Genomic DNA, 16,112 nt, shown 5'->3' with positions numbered 1-16,112 from the left:
ATGGAAACTTTGAAGTCAAATGTAAGGAAAAATTCAATCTGGAGTAGAGTTCATTTCTATTCCTAAATGGAATCAAGGTAAAATATTTTTTTGTACTATGAGCAATGTCTGTGGAGTTTGATACTCCATGGAATAATATCAATTCACAGTTCATCGTTCAAGACAGGTTCATAGCTTATGAAGGAATTGCTTTTGTATTTGTGCATAATAGAATGATTTGTAAGTGGAGAGTGCTTAATGATACAGATACAAAATCCTTTAATTGTCACCTGTCCAGAAATTAACATGTCAAAAAATCTTTTTATATTCTCTCCTGCAACTCTGTTTGTAAGTCAACAGAGACCCCAGCATTTTCTGCTGTCAAGTTTATCCTGAGCACAAAGCATTTCCCACATATTTCAATAAATTCCAATTCTTAAAGTTTGGTTTTTTTTAAAATTTTCCTTTACTTACCATTTTAAAAGCCACATAAATCTAAATGTTTGTCCCATATTGCCTGGTTTTCAGTATAATTAATGACTGCCAAATTGTGGACAATTGCTCCCACTTGCTTTTCCAACAGAGAATAAGAATGTTTCTAGTGGTTCTAAAGAACTTAATAAGATCCATTATCAATTCCTTCTGGTTTTCTCTTGTTGCTATTACTTGAGCAATTCTCAACTATTTTGTTTGAATAACAATTCAGTAGTCTCTCTAACCTCTCAGCTAATTAATGAACCATAGGGGATACTCTGTGATGCACAACCATAATGATCACTTGAGACCAACCTCTGAGACTGTAAGGGTAATAGTTATTCCAAACCATATGGCATAAGGATTAGCCTTCCATCTTACATTCAGAGTTCAGATCTATTCCAGTTTATCAGTATAAATAATCTAAGATCAGACTACCTGTGTATTTTTGCAGTTTTAATGGAACATATATTTAAAGAGCAATAGCATTCGATTATTAAATTCAGATGCTACTTACATCTTTAATATTCACAAAACTTTGCACTGCATAACTTTTCACATATTTGATACTTTATTTTTTCCACCAGCTTGCTGAGTCTGGATATGTCTGTGGTGATGGTCTTGGCAGAAGTGACCGACTTCTATTAATAATAAATTCTATGAATTTCTGTGAAATTAGATAATAATTATAATCATAAAGTAATAATAATATATATTAGACATATTCACTTGAATAACTGAGTTCATAAACATGCACTATATTTTTCTTATTGCACTTCATCTGTAAATTCTCATTCACTTCACAGAATCCTTTTCATTATCCCCATGCTAGAGAGAATAAAAGGGAAGTAGCTTGTTTAAGGTAGCATAACAAATGATTTAAACTAGCAAGACTTTGTTTCTTGAACCGCATTCTGCTATTTAATTTACTAAGCCAAAAAGATTTTTGCTGATATTTTTACTTTGCACAGTGTTAATAGAGATTATTTGTTTATATAACTGAAGAAAAAGCATAATAATCTGCACTGAAGCCACAAAACCTAATGAAAGCTGAAATAAATATTATCCCAGGAGTTTCAGGAGAAGACAATGAAAGAGATCTTACAGAGAGAATTATTTATACAATTAAAAACATTAAAGGTACATTAAATCCCAGACAATTAGCTTGACAGTACTGATAGATTTTATTTTTCTTTAACTGTAGATGCAAACATGGACTTTCTTTTAAATTAGACATTCAATTTCTTCAGAAATATTTCTTACTCTTTTCTCCCAAGCATCACATTTCTGATATAATGTAGGTTGCTATCTACTCAAGCATTTTTCATAGATAGGTCATTAATTTTGGAATAAAATAGAAAGTAAGGAACTCCAGATCTTAGTTTTAGGCTGAATTCTAAGGAAACTGAAGAGCGAGGTCTATGTATCTTCCTGTGTAGCCTCTAAATAGCCTGGAATACAACACAATTTTAACACAATATGACAGACTGATAAATGTTTTAAAGTAGTGCTATGGGCTTCATACCAAAAGATAGTCTGCTAGAAACGTAAAACCTTTAAAATGAAACTCAGAAAAAGGATCCAACTTTTTAAAAATATGGTAAAGGTAGACATTAACTTATTGCTATTACTTATTACTATAATAATTACTAATTATTGGTATTACTTGCCATGAGCTCTGACTGATGGTTTGGGATCATTAAGATTATAGCTGTTTAACATCACAAAACCAAATTTGGTGTTATTATGTTTCAGAATGACAACATTTTAATATTGTTAAATATTACTTCAAAGATAATTAAAATTAGTAAAAAATATAATCTACTGAATTTCATAGAATCACAGAATGGTGTGTGGTTGGAAGAGATCTTAAAGATCAACACATTCCAACCCCTCTGCCATGGGCAGGTGTGTTGGGTTTGCACAGCAGGGTTTTGGTAGTGGGGCAGGATTCTACAGGGGTGGCTTTTGTGCAAAGCAGCCAAAAAAGCATCTCAAATATCTCCGTATCCAACAGAGCCACCATGGCCAAGGACAAGCCCCTCAGCATTGTCAGTGGCTTTAGTGGGCACCTGGCATCTAGCCAGGGTCAACCCATCAGAGTGGAGATATCTTCCACTAGACCAGGCTGCTCAAAGCCCCGTCTAACTGTACTTGAACACTTTCAGGGACAGGACATCCACAGTTTCTCTGCCCAGCCTGTTCTGGTGTTTCTCTGCCCTCACAGTAAATATTTTCATCCTAATCTACCCGCTTGCAGTATAAAGCCATTCACCCTCATCTTATCACTACATGCCATTGTAAAAAGGCCCTCTCCAGATCTCTTGCAGGCTCCCTTTAGGTACTGGAAGGTGCTTCAATGTCTCTCCAGAGCCTTCTCTTCTCCTTCTGAATGAGCCCAACTCTCTCAGCCTTTTCTCATAGGAGAGGTGCCCAAGCACCCTGAACATCTTTGTGGCCTCCTCTGGATCAAATCAAGCCCATCTACAACCTTTTTTATTGCAGGCCCCAGAGCTGGACCCAGCACTCCAGGTGGGGTCTCATGAGCGTGGAGTAAAGAGACAGAAACACCTTCCCTGACTTGCTGGCCATGCTTCTTGTGATGGATACAGATTTATCTGCTTCAATTACACTTCATCTTGTTCAGTTTTTAAAGGGACTTTTCTCACTTCTCTGTGTTAATTATAGCATGAGCTCATATTCTAGAAATTAACTTTCAACAGCAAAACGTCAATAGCCATGTCTTTAACATAAAAATAAAACCCACTTGGTAGACTGAACTATTTATATCCATCTTAACATCTAATAAAAAGCTGAAAGTCATAGAATGGCTGGTTTTGGCTCCTGACTGCCTGAGAACTCGAGGGACCTAAGCACAGAACCTGTATGCAACTTTCTGACAGTGTATGTAACCTCTAACTAATTCAAGGTTACATACCAGCCTGAAATATATTTTTTATCAAAAATAAAATGTTTTTATCCTACTTGGTCCACTCTCTTCACTGTTTGCCAGTTATTACCTCAGGCTATTCTGTGGGACTTCTGAGTAGTTATAACTTCTCCTCTGGATGCTGTTGTATTAGATTAACCTCTGGTTCTCAAAAGGTCATGTTTTTATTCATTCTCAGAATCAAACCACCAATACATTCTCTTAGGAGATCCCAAAAACCCCTCTGTATTAAACAAAGGAAATTGTTCATATGTCTTCCACAAGTTTTATTTTCCAAATATATAAATATATATTGACCTTATAACACAATCTAGCCTGAACACAGTTTCATTGTAAAGCATATGTGAAAGGCAAGAGCTTTTCTTCAGTGGCAAACCAAAAATAAAGAGCCCCATGAGTTCTTTCTGTCAGCAGGGTGGCATTTCCAGTTTATTTATAGCTGTCTAAAGTGGGTGCTTTCATTTCAGATTTCTGCCCAATTTTACAGAAATTCATAAACAAATGCAAGTGAATACATTATCTGATTTTTTTTCATGTTCCAAATATATTTTTCTCCTAATGGCTCCAATAGTGTCCAAATCAAAACCACTTTTCCTACTGAATCTAGATATCCAAACTAGAAAGCAATGGGCAAGATCCACTTGATAATGACTCTTCATCTGTGAAGAGGTAGATATTTGCTTTTAACTTTATGAGGAGATGTTTCTGACTTCCATTTCATTCTTAGAGGAAAGAACCCATTTAGGGGATTTAGTTACCCAGATGTTATAAAAATATGAATTCAATTAGTGTGGGGGGTTGGGGCAAAGAAAATATCTTTAGTGTGCTTTACTTTAGAGGACTATTGTGAACCTTATTGCCCAGTTCCTAAGCATCTAACCTGATAGGACAACTGGCCTCATGGTCTGACCATGGCATTTTGCTCTCTTGTCACCTGCTACAGTTATAAAGCTTTGCTAGGAAGTAGCATACATCAGGCAGTTGGCCACTTACTGTAGTGGATAGGTCTCAAAGCAGGAATTCAGAGGACCTGGATTTACTTCTGTTTCTCTGCTGCAGACTGATGTGTCTATGGAAATGGATCTCACATCCCTGTACTTCAATCTCCCCTTCTTCAAAGTAGGAACAGTCCTGTATAATGTCCTCACATGTGAGGATGAAAAGTGCTATAAGACAGTGAATTATTAATAGATAGAAGCTGTTTCATGTCACATATTAGAGTGGCATTAGAGTGCTTTATGCTGGCTTCCAAGGAAGTTGCAGTTTAAATTAAATAAAATCAAGAGGAAAACAAATAGTGGGAACATATCCCTAAACCTTTTCATCTTGTTTTAACTCTGCTTGTTTAAATTGCTTTCACTCCTGGGCTGTGGCAGTTTGCTGAATACTGAGACCCTGCACACCTTCATTCATGAACTCTGACTTGTTATCTCCTTCCCTATGTGGCTGTGGGCTGCAAGGAATTATACATGGAAGTTATCCCCCTCTATACATCAAATCAAGGGAAGAAGGTCTGTTCCCTGACATACCAAAACATAAGTGTGAGGGATTTTCAAAGAAGGTTTTAAAGGCAGCAGAGGAGCTGTTTATCCTGGAATAATCAGCAGGCTGTTCCAGAGCTACAGGGTGGCACAGTAATAAAGGTGCAAAATGTTCAGTAGGTTTGGAAGACAAAGAGGGCAGTCAGAAAAGGAGAGCTGGCAGGCTGCAGAGAGAGGAAGAGGTGAGGAGGGCAGTGGTGCAAACAGGGGTGGACCTGTGAAGTGTTTTAAAGTGAGGAAGAGAAGCTTGAACTTAATATGTAAAGAAACAAGGAAAGAGCAGCATAGAAAATCTTTGCAGATGTATTTTGGATGGAATGAAAAGAGGCCAAAAAGCTAAGAGCAACTGGAAGCTCCTCATCCAGATTTGGAATTTTATCTACAAGATTCCCATAGCCTAACCCACCACCTTTTGATCTTTATCTTTTTCAAGTATTCACAAAAGCACAAGAGCCCTGCTGCTGTTGAATTGAAATTGCATTCCACTGCCAGATACTGGATGTAACTTAGATCCACTCAGCCTAATCATTTTGTCATATCATCATTTAAAACATCAGTTATCCATTCTTCTTTGAAATTACATAATGATGTTCTTTCTGCTGCTGTGAATCACTTCACTGCTCATCATGTAGGATAATGTGTAGGTCCTCATGCCAGAGCTGCATCTAGAGCGTTCAAGCAGATATTTTCTTTGCATAACTTGATAGGAGGGGTGAATGTAAAGACTTTCACTGATGTTACAACTTGATCTTTGTTTGGAAGAATTTACTCTATAGCTTTGCACCACATTGATTTTCTATGCTAACCTTCACTGCATAATGCAGCAAAAGTAACAAGATCCTAAATACGTCTCACATGTATTTTACAGTATTTGGAATATTTTAAATCACATTAAACCAGTATATTGATTTTCCTGTATTTTTTTTTGACCAAGAATTGAAATCTGTCCATTTGGATTTGACCTCTAATATTTATTCATTTGTACCTAAAAAATTATAAGCTGCAGATATTTGATGTTATATGGCATTTTGCCACTAAAATTAATGACAGTATTATTTCGTCTATTAATCATGAATCATTAATCATTTGAAATACATGGGATTAGTTTGACAATGTAGAAGGAAAAATCCAAATTTAAATTTCCATAATTTATGATTATCATTTAGATGGGTGGAGGGAATTAAGAAAATATATTTGCTTATAGCTACATTTACTAGGCTGTTCTTTCTAGTTAGACACCTTTTAGAATGCACTGTGTTAGATTCCCTTCCACTATTATAAGGAAGGCCATAAATCAAATTTGAATTTCTTGCTAGCACCATAACACCAGACTTCCAGTATTAAATCCTCTATATAGAATAGTAATACAGGCATGTGAGGTATTTGTTTTCCCATTTACATGCATGCAGCAAAACTTTTTTCTCATGTCTAAGGTCCAGGTCCAACACTTTGTCTCCTCTCAGAGGTCTGCATCACAGGTTTTCATGGAAAAAAAAATCAGTCTTATCTAGGAAGCCTCTTTTCACTCTCTGCAGACCTATTTTCATGTCCTTTTCTCAGCTGTGGTAACAAAATCGTATGAAAGATTACTAACTTGCACTGAACTTTTCCTTTCTTACCTCATTGCCAAAGTACAGAATAACTTGGAAAGGGTGATAGTTTTGACATTTCTGCCTCATCCTCAAAGAGTGAAGGACTTCATCAGTGGGTCAGTTTTATGAATCTATCATTTCTTGATCAACAGACAAAACACTCAGACAAAAAAAGAACTTTGAGTTGTAGGATCCTGGAGAGTACATAATGATAGAGTAAAATCTTAGTATTCAAACAGATGTCTCCTCAACACAAATAAATACTGCATTTTAATTTAATCATGGATTTTGGGATATCTAATATTTTCTATAACCTTCATCTCCTGGAGTAATATTTTTACATAAGAAACTCAGCCTTCATGTAAAAATCACCTCACCTTAGCCACTCGTGGTTAAAATGTTAACTGTAAAATCTCATGTGAAATTGAAGAGGGAAAATAAAATATGTAAACATGATCATGCAAATACATATTTCTAAAACCAAGATCATTATTTTTCAAGAACTAATACATTTCTTTTGAGTGTCTGAGGTCAGCAATACTGCAAATGACACAATCTTTACCCTAGTAATGTAGGAGATCAACATAAATCAAAAAGAATAGGAAAGAGTAAGGAAAGGGTAGAGAAGCTGGCAGGAAAAACACTGATACCATTATGTACCCTTTCCATGAGTGCTTGTGTGCAACACAGCTAAGTGAAGCACTGGAGAAAAGCTGTTGCATTTGTGGATGGGTTGGCACAGCACAATATACAGGAGACAATGTTAGAGAAAGTGGGAAAGGGAATAAACAGGCTGTTGAGGACAACATTGTTGAGGGAGAAAAAGAGGGGTGATGTTGTGGTGCAGGGTTCATTTGGTTTCTTCCGTTTCCCCCTAAAGTTATAATGGTTCGGTCCTAGGGTTCCCCCCCCCACCTCCCCTGGCAACCCCTCCTTTTGAGAGTATCAGTTTTTTGTCTCCACCCCTGTTCCCCTGGTTACCCTCTGTCAATCCCTCCCTGAGTTCCTGTCCATCAGCCACTGTCCCCTTCCCTATTTCCAGAAAGTTCTCCCCTCCTCGGTGGGTGACTGGATCGGGAACAAGGGTCCCTCCCTGTCACATTCCCTATTGGCGAGCCGGCATGTTTGTCACGGGTTTGTTCCGTCCCAAGTTCTCTCTCATTGGTTGAAATGTTCTATGTTCCGTCCCTTTATAATCGGCTGTACCCCTGCCTCGTGGTCCCGACTCGGCTGGCGTTCCCTGGAGACATTAAAGCACTCTGGACTTTGCCCTGATTCGGGTCCCTCTTTTCTCCTTCGCCTTCTTGCTGATCACTGCTGCCTCCTGCTGAGGCGCTGCCCGGACGCCCCCGGCGCATCTGGGCAGTGCCCCCCGGCTGTCAGTTGCTGTGCCACAGCTCGGCCGGTGCAGCCTCCTCCCCCGCCCGGGGGAGTAGAGAAAAAACCTCGGACAGCAACTCGGCAGTTTTGGCGCTCCACCGTGGGGGCACTGGACAGCCCCGGACCCCGCGGCAGGAGGTTAGTGGCCAGCAGGCAGGTTTTGCCCTTCCTGCATGGTTCATCGGTTGCTCCGTGGACGTCAAGACTACCCTGTCTGTGAGCAGACCTCGTTGTAGAGGCGTGGCTCCGGACCGGGACGGGATCGACAGCTTCTGCACCCCGGAGTCGGTCCCCGGCGAAGTCCTTTCCCTTGGAGTTTTATCCCAGTCGGCGCTGGTCAGAGGGTGAGTACCCCCAGCTCCCCATCTTCGGGTGGTCCCCCTCGCTTAACCCCCCCCCAGTTTCGTCTGGTCGGGTCAGTGGTTTCGTCCCAGACCCGGTGGGGTTAGGGCTGGTGGCTGAGGGTTTTTTTTTTGTTCCTGTTATATTTATTTTTACTCCAAGGGGTGGGTTTTCTGTGTCGGCATGGGTGCTAAACTGTCGACACAGCAGAAAAGAGTTTATCTCCAAGTTATAACTATCCTTGCTGGGAGAAATATTAAGTTAATTAAGAGGGAGTTAAAACAGTTGATAATGTGGTTGTTTACTCAGTTTCCTCAGATTACCCCTGAAATGGTTCATAGGATAGATTTTTGGAATTCAGTTGGAACAAAATTATCTCAATTGGATTCTGAGGGGGAATCAAAGAGTAAAAAATTAGTTTATTGGAGCTTCCAAATTATTACAGCTTTAAACGAACAAGGGAAACTGAGGAAACAACTACCCCCTGGTTCATGTTCGTCCCCAAGTCCTAGATCCTTGTTCCACCTCCTCTGTACCTCAGAATAAGGGAATCCTGAGGGAAACAGCTCACACAGGCACAGTGCCGGGTTCTTGCCATCCCCCGGGTTTTCCTCAGGGTCCTCCAACCCCCCACCTCCGAAGTCCTGGCCAGACTTCGGGGGATTCTTCCCCGAACCCTGTTTCCCCCACCCCAAAGTCCCCGGTTGTCAAACCCAAAGCTGAGTTCTTAGTTCCAGAGGGTGACTACTCTCAGACTCTGTCTCAAAATGGCTCCCATGGAGCTCAAGATGGAGGTGGCCACATGGCTTTTCCCTCCAAAACCCTGTCTTCTTCCCACAATCCTTTTCTTTTTCCCTCCAAGCCTGTTGTCCCCTCCCCTCCCCTACAAAACCCTGCCCACCCCTGCTTCGCTCCACCCCTTGTTCCTCCACCCTCTTCCACGCCCTTTCCTCCTCCCCCTCCCCTAGCCCCGCCCCCAAGTTACCACCCACAGGCGGAGCATGTCCCAGCTCTCGACTCCGCCCAGGCTCCCAGCCCCACCCAGGTTCCCACGCAATGCCCCTCCCTCCCCTGCTCTGGTTCCCACGCCCCACCTCCTGGTTCCCACAACCCGGTTCCCGGGGGGGGGGCAGGGTTGGAGAACCGGAACACAGGGCTTGCACCAGTGATCACTGCAGCCCCTGTCACATACCAGCAGGAGGGACAGGGACCGGTCAAAGCGCAGTGGACCCCATTCCCCCACTCCACCATCAAGGAGCTGTGCAAGGCTCAAAAGGAGTTCTCCCGGGAGAGTGAATATTTCCGGGGACTCCTTCGAGCCTCTTTATTAGAAACTAATGTTGTTCCTGCTGATTTGCGGACACTTTTTTCATGTCTCCTCAACCCCACTGAATTCGGGGTATGGGAAGAGGCATGGAAAAAGGGAATAAGGGACATCCTCCCAGACTTATGGGCAGATACCCAAACTAGCACAATCCGTGGTGGTGAAGCGGTGTGTACCGAGCACCTTATCGGTACCGGAAATTGGGCCGACGGGGCGATCCAAGCAAGGGATATCCCCCGTGCTGTGCTCCGGGAAAGCGCCAAGGTAGCGGAGCGGGCTTTCCTATCATTGAAGACTGCAGTACCATCTCTTACATTTTCTAAAATAATCCAGGGCAGTGAGGAGCCTTTTATAATCTTTGTCGAGCGTCTCCGCAGGGCTATAGAACAGCAAGTCCACAGCGAGAGCGCTCGACCGAGCGTCCTGCTCGAGATGGCTGCCGCCAATGCAAACACCGCCTGCAAGGCAGCCATCCTCAGCCTGCCCTTGGACCCGCCTCCCACCATCCAGGCAATGATAGAGGTTTGCCAGACGAAGGTTCCGGTCATCACTCGGCAGGACACTGACACCAAGCCATCGCCCCGCCGGGTGTCCTTCGCCGAACCAAGGAACTTCTTTGAAGCAATGCCCGCACAGCCACAATGGACTCCTACCCTGCCAAGGCCGCCGCCGCGTGGACAGTGCCACCTCTGTGGCAACACCGAACACTGGATGCCGGACTGCCCACTCCGAACTGAGTTTTATGAGTTCAGGAGGAAGCAGACGGCATCCCAGGAGGGTTTTAAAAAAGATCAAAAAAACTAAGGCAGAAGCGCAGCCCCTCCCTGCGCGAGGACAAAAATGGGGCGGGTGACTCAACATCTAAGAAAGGGGATTTGGGGAGGGGATCCCAATTTACCCACCCAACTCTTCAACACAATTTACCAGACTTAATTTCTTGCAAAACGCCGATTCTTACGTCTCTAACTACCTCCTCTTTGGTTTCGCCCTACAGGTTGCAGTTAGTCGAGTCAGTTAAGATCATGGACTCCCAGTGCCATCTTGCGATGGTCGCACCTCAGACACCAGGTACCTGCAACCGGATCAAGAGTGAGTGCGTTGTCATTGGCGACACTAAGTGCACACCACCGGAAATCACCATCATTCCGGGTTTATTACCACATGCCATTGATTCATTTGCAGTGGGATTTTTTTGCATACGCCCACCGGTTACATTGCAAAAGGGTCAAATTATAGCCCAGGCCATCCCTGTAGAGTTATTTGAATCAGTAAAAAACACAATACCACCTTCAACACATGCTACAACACCAACATTGCGCGTAAACTGGACTCATGCAATTGGAAAGGGGAAACCCCGACTAACGTGTAGTGTGAGCAGGGATGGTCAATTGACCAGAATCAGTGGCATGCTCGACACAGGGGCGGATGTGACGATCATTCCTAGTGAGGAATGGCCGCCACATTGGGAGTTGCAACGCGCGGCTGAACGCGTTCAAGGTGTAGGGGGCATACAATTGGCTAAGCAGTCTAAGAGCGTGGTACAAATTACGGGGCCAAATGGGCAATTGGCTTCTATTCGCCCATTTGTAATGGACTATGCGGAACCCCTGTGGGGGAGAGATGTTTTAGCCCAATGGGGAGCCACAATTGACCTGCCAACGGCTCCTCAGGTTTTTCAGTAGCGGCCACTGAAGAGCGCCCTACCCAAAAATTAACCTGGAAATCAAATTCTCCGATATGGGTAGAGCAGTGGCCGCTCAACAAACAAAAGTTAAAGGCGCTCACGGAGCTCGTACAGGAGCAGCTGGACAAAGGCAACATCGTGGAGTCCAATTCACCATGGAACTCCCCTGTCTTTGTTATTAAAAAACCAAACAAGGACAAATGGCGGCTCCTGCACGACCTTCGCCAAATTAATAATGTTATTGAAGATATGGGCGCTCTCCAACCAGGGATGCTGTCCCCAACCATGCTCCCTCAAAATTGGAAGTTGGCTGTATTGGATATAAAGGACTGTTTCTTTCAAATTCCTCTACACCCTGACGATGCCCCACGCTTTGCCTTCTCGGTTCCCACCATCAACCGAGAAGCCCCAAGGAAGAGGTATCATTGGAAAGTCCTACCACAAGGAATGAAGGCGAGTCCTGTGATCTGCCAGTGGTACGTCTCTTCCTTGCTGTCCCCTGTTCGAGAGGCAGCAAAAGATGCCATCATTCTACATTACATGGATGACATTCTGGTGTGTGCACCTGATGACAGCACACTTACCCACTCGCTTTTCCTGACAATCAATGCATTGACTTCTGCAGGGTTCGAGCTCCAGGAAGAAAAAATTCAAAGGATGCCACCCTGGAAGTATCTTGGCCTGGAGATCACCAAGCGGACCATTGTTCCGCAGAAATTGGCCTTTAACACCAAAATTGAAACCTTGGCTGATGTTCACCAGCTGTGTGGGTCTTTGAATTGGGTAAGACCTTGGCTAGGTATTCCTACGGAAGACCTAGCCCCCCTTTTCAATCTTTTGAAAGGGGGAGAGGAGCTTAGTTCTCCCAGGACCCTTACCCAGGAGGCCGCCACAGCCTTGGAAAAGGTGCAAAACATCTTATCGCAGAGACAGGCACATCGGTACAACCCAGACTTGCCGTTCAATTTTATCATACTGGGAAAGCTGCCACACCCGCATGGGTTGATTTTTCAGTGGGAGTCATCCACCAAAACATCTAAGGACCAGGGTTCGAGGGACCCTCTCTTGATTATAGAGTGGGTTTTCCTCAGCCATCATAGGTCCAAGAGGATGACGAGGCCACAAGAGTTGGTAGCTGAGTTGATCCGGAAGGCTCGCCTCCGGATCCGGGAGTTGGCCGGTGTTGACTTTTCATGCATTCATGTTCCAATTAATTTGAACTCGGGCCAATTAACCAAGGCCATGCTGGAACATCTACTCCTGGAAAACGAAGCTCTCCAATTTGCTCTGGACTCGTTCACTGGGCAAATTTCGATTCACAAACCGGCCCACAAATTGTTTAATTCAGGGATGAATTTCAAACTGTCGTTAAAGACAGTTCAGAGTCGGAAGCCTTTGAAAGCTCTGACAATTTTCACAGACGCGTCCGGAGCATCCCACAAGTCTGTGGTGACTTGGCGGGATCCTCAAACTCGGCGGTGGAAGACAGACATTGAAAAGGTTGAGGGTTCACCTCAAATTGCCGAGTTGGCCGCAGTGGTCAGAGTCTTTGAAAGGTTCTCTCAGCCTTTTAATCTAGTAACCGACTCTGCATATGTCGCTGGTGTCGTTTCCAGAGCAGAGAGTGCAATTCTTCAGGAGGTTTCCAACATGGACCTGTTCAGTTTGCTCTCGAGACTTATAGATCTGGTCTCCCACCGAGAGCAACCCTTCTATGTTATGCATGTGAGGTCACACACAGACCTACCGGGGTTCATCGCGGAGGGCAACCGGCGTGCCGATGCCCTAGCCGCCCCAGTTGAGATGGCCCCACTCCCAGACGCCTTTCAACAGGCGAAACTCAGCCACCAACGATTCCATCAAAATGCTCCTGGCCTGGTCCGTCAATTCCACCTGACGAGGGACCAGGCGAGAGCAATTGTGGCCACATGCCCACAGTGCCAGGCGTTCCAACTGCCCGTAGTGGCTACCGGGGCCAACCCGCGGGGACTCAAAAGTTGCGAAATCTGGCAGACGGATGTCACACACATCCCAGAATTCGGCAAGTTCCAGTGCGTACACGTCTCTGTGGACACCTTTTCTGGGGCCGTCTATGCCTCTGCCCACACAGGAGAGAAGACAACAGATGTTAAAAAGCATCTGTTACATGCCTTCTCTGTGCTGGGCATCCCCAAGGAGATAAAAACTGATAACGGGCCAGGATATAAATCCAGGGAATTCCGGAGCTTCCTGCAGGAGTGGGGGGTAAGCCACAAAACCGGCATCCCTTACTCTCCCACAGGACAGGCGGTGGTTGAGCGGGCCCACCAGAGCATCAAGCGTACATTAGAACATCAAAAAGGTGCTATGAAGGTGGAGTCCCCTCAGATCCGGCTGGCCAGGGCCTTATTCACCATTAACTTCCTTAACTGTAGTTTTGACTGCCTGAACCCGCCCATCGCAAGACACTTTAATACCTATGAAGACATGCACCTGAGGGCGAAACCCCCTGTGCTGGTGAAAGACCCTGAAACCTGGAAGGTGGAGGGCCCCTTTGACCTGGTTACGTGGGGTCGTGGATACGCCTGCGTGTCCACCCCCACAGGGTTGAGGTGGGTCCCTTCCAAGTGGGTGAAGCCCTACCTTCCAGGAAGAGCCCGTAACATCGGCTCTGCAGCACAGGTGGAGGAGGCAGCTTGGAGACGACGAAGAAAAGAAGTCTGTAGGTCCGGTACCCCCCAGGCTGAACCGCCACCAGCTGAACCCTCTGTATTAACCTATTTCCTTCGTTTGTTTCAGTTGGACCCTTCTTCATCATGATTTCGCTTCTGTTGATGATCCACCCAGCCGACCCCTGGATCGTTCCCCAACCAAAGGCGAATGTCTGGCGAACCTTGGCTCAAGCAATGGGGCAAGACCACCTTTGCCTATCAACAGCTTCTGCAGCAGACCCCCTCTCGACTTGTCTTGTGGGAATTCCATTTGGGTTGGATGATTTTCCCCCTCCCTTACTCCCCCACCTAAAGCACCTGTTTCCGGAGTTCGACCCTGTTGGTTCCATCAATCCCAGTTACTGGTGGGAAAAAATCATGAAACTTCTTAATTATACCACTGATGAGCCCACGGAATTCGAGCTGCTCGGCTCCGCACGCGCCTCCCTCTGCCTCCATTTCCTCCCTCACCAAGGTGCGATCCCAGACCGGGTGGTACACTTTAAGAATGAGAGATATCAAACAAAGAACTGGTGCAATTTCACCACCACCGTTTATGTTCCCAATACCTTTTATTTGAAACCTGCACTCCTCCCTAAAGGCGCGTTCCTAATCTGCGGTAACCGAGCGTGGGCTGTAATTCCCCCTCGCCTGTCCGGAGGGCCCTGCACTTTTGGGCGGTTGACGCTGCTTACCCCCAACTATACTCAAATTCTCAATTGGAAAAGGAAAAATGTCACACAGGATTTGGCCAGAGTTAAGAGAGACACCCACAAAATTGACCCAGAATGTGACACCGAAATTGTTCATTGGTCTAGACCCAGAAATATTGCGGTTTCGGTATTTTTGCCGTGGGTGGCCGCAGCTAAAGCACTAGGGGAATTGGGCAACCTCGAGTGCTGGGTGGCGAAGCAAGCAAATTTGACCTCAACTGCCCTAGCGGACCTCCTAGCTGACGAGGAAACAACGAGGAAAGCGACCCTCCAAAATAGGGCGGCAATCGATTTCCTTTTGTTACTCCACAACCATCACTGTGAGGAGTTCGAGGGGCTCTGCTGCATGAACCTGTCGTCACGAGCCGAGGACGCCAGACACACCATCCGCCAGATGTCCGAGGACGTCAACAACATCCGACAACAGACCTCGGACTGGTTGGGGGACTGGCTATCCAAAATGGGAGTGACAGGCTGGGTGGGCTCCATCATTCGTACCATTTTAATTATTATCTTCGTTTTGCTCTGTTTAATTTTTGGTTTCTGCATAATCTATAAGTTACTGACCAGAATTTTGTTTGCCTCAACCCCCCAAATCAACCATGTTGAGGCTCCTGCTGACCCTGCTCTCATCCCTGAAGAACCTTCCTGTGAAAAGACGCATTGGGAGCAAGCCCCTCAATCCTCCCTATGGTTTTCAGTTACTACACCAGTTTAAGGACAATTTCAGTTTTATTTTTATTTTAAACAAAGAAGAGGGAGATGTTGTGGTGCAGGGTTCATTTGGTTTCTTCCGTTTCCCCCTAAAGTTATAATGGTTCGGTCCTAGGGTTCCCCCCCCCACCTCCCCTGGCAACCCCTCCTTTTGAGAGTATCAGTTTTTTGTCTCCACCCCTGTTCCCCTGGTTACCCTCTGTCAATCCCTCCCTGAGTTCCTGTCCATCAGCCACTGTCCCCTTCCCTATTTCCAGAAAGTTCTCCCCTCCTCGGTGGGTGACTGGATCGGGAACAAGGGTCCCTCCCTGTCACATTCCCTATTGGCGAGCCGGCATGTTTGTCACGGGTTTGTTCCGTCCCAAGTTCTCTCTCATTGGTTGAAATGTTCTATGTTCCGTCCCTTTATAATCGGCTGTACCCCTGCCTCGTGGTCCCGACTCGGCTGGCGTTCCCTGGAGACATTAAAGCACTCTGGACTTTGCCCTGATTCGGGTCCCTCTTTTCTCCTTCGCCTTCTTGCTGATCACTGCTGCCTCCTGCTGAGGCGCTGCCCGGACGCCCCCGGCGCATCTGGGCAGTGCCCCCCGGCTGTCAGTTGCTGTGCCACAGCTCGGCCGGTGCAGCCTCCTCCCCCGCCCGGGGGAGTAGAGAAAAAACCTCGGACAGCAACTCGGCAGGGTTATACATTAGTTTGCTTTATATCTGTCTAAATCTCTCTGGCTTAGA

At 45.2% G+C, this 16,112-nt stretch overlaps 1 protein-coding gene and 1 long non-coding RNA gene across 2 annotated transcripts; one reads left to right on the top strand and one right to left on the bottom strand.

Moving 5' to 3' along the window:
* Positions 1-978: 978 nt before the first annotated feature.
* LOC135301621 (uncharacterized) lies at positions 979-8,023 on the bottom strand. The gene is made up of 3 exons (XR_010363393.1): positions 6,564-8,023; positions 4,397-4,569; positions 979-1,120 (listed from the first exon to the last, which is right to left on the bottom strand). It is a non-coding gene; the product is annotated as an uncharacterized LOC135301621 (long non-coding RNA).
* A 738-nt stretch (positions 8,024-8,761) lies between these two features.
* LOC135301620 (endogenous retrovirus group K member 24 Gag polyprotein-like) lies at positions 8,762-15,873 on the top strand. The gene is made up of 2 exons (XM_064421862.1): positions 8,762-10,650; positions 14,045-15,873. Exon 1 carries the CDS (start codon positions 9,061-9,063, stop codon positions 10,384-10,386), a length of 1,326 nt encoding a protein of 441 aa, XP_064277932.1. The 5' UTR covers positions 8,762-9,060; the 3' UTR covers positions 10,387-10,650; positions 14,045-15,873.
* The last annotated feature ends 239 nt before the right edge of the window (positions 15,874-16,112 follow it).

Source organism: Passer domesticus, chromosome 5 (assembly GCF_036417665.1).
Source record: "Passer domesticus isolate bPasDom1 chromosome 5, bPasDom1.hap1, whole genome shotgun sequence".
Classification (NCBI taxonomy): domain Eukaryota; kingdom Metazoa; phylum Chordata; class Aves; order Passeriformes; family Passeridae; genus Passer; species Passer domesticus.
The sequence above is the reverse complement of the archived record's forward strand: the minus strand, read 5'-3'. Positions and strand labels throughout refer to the sequence as shown.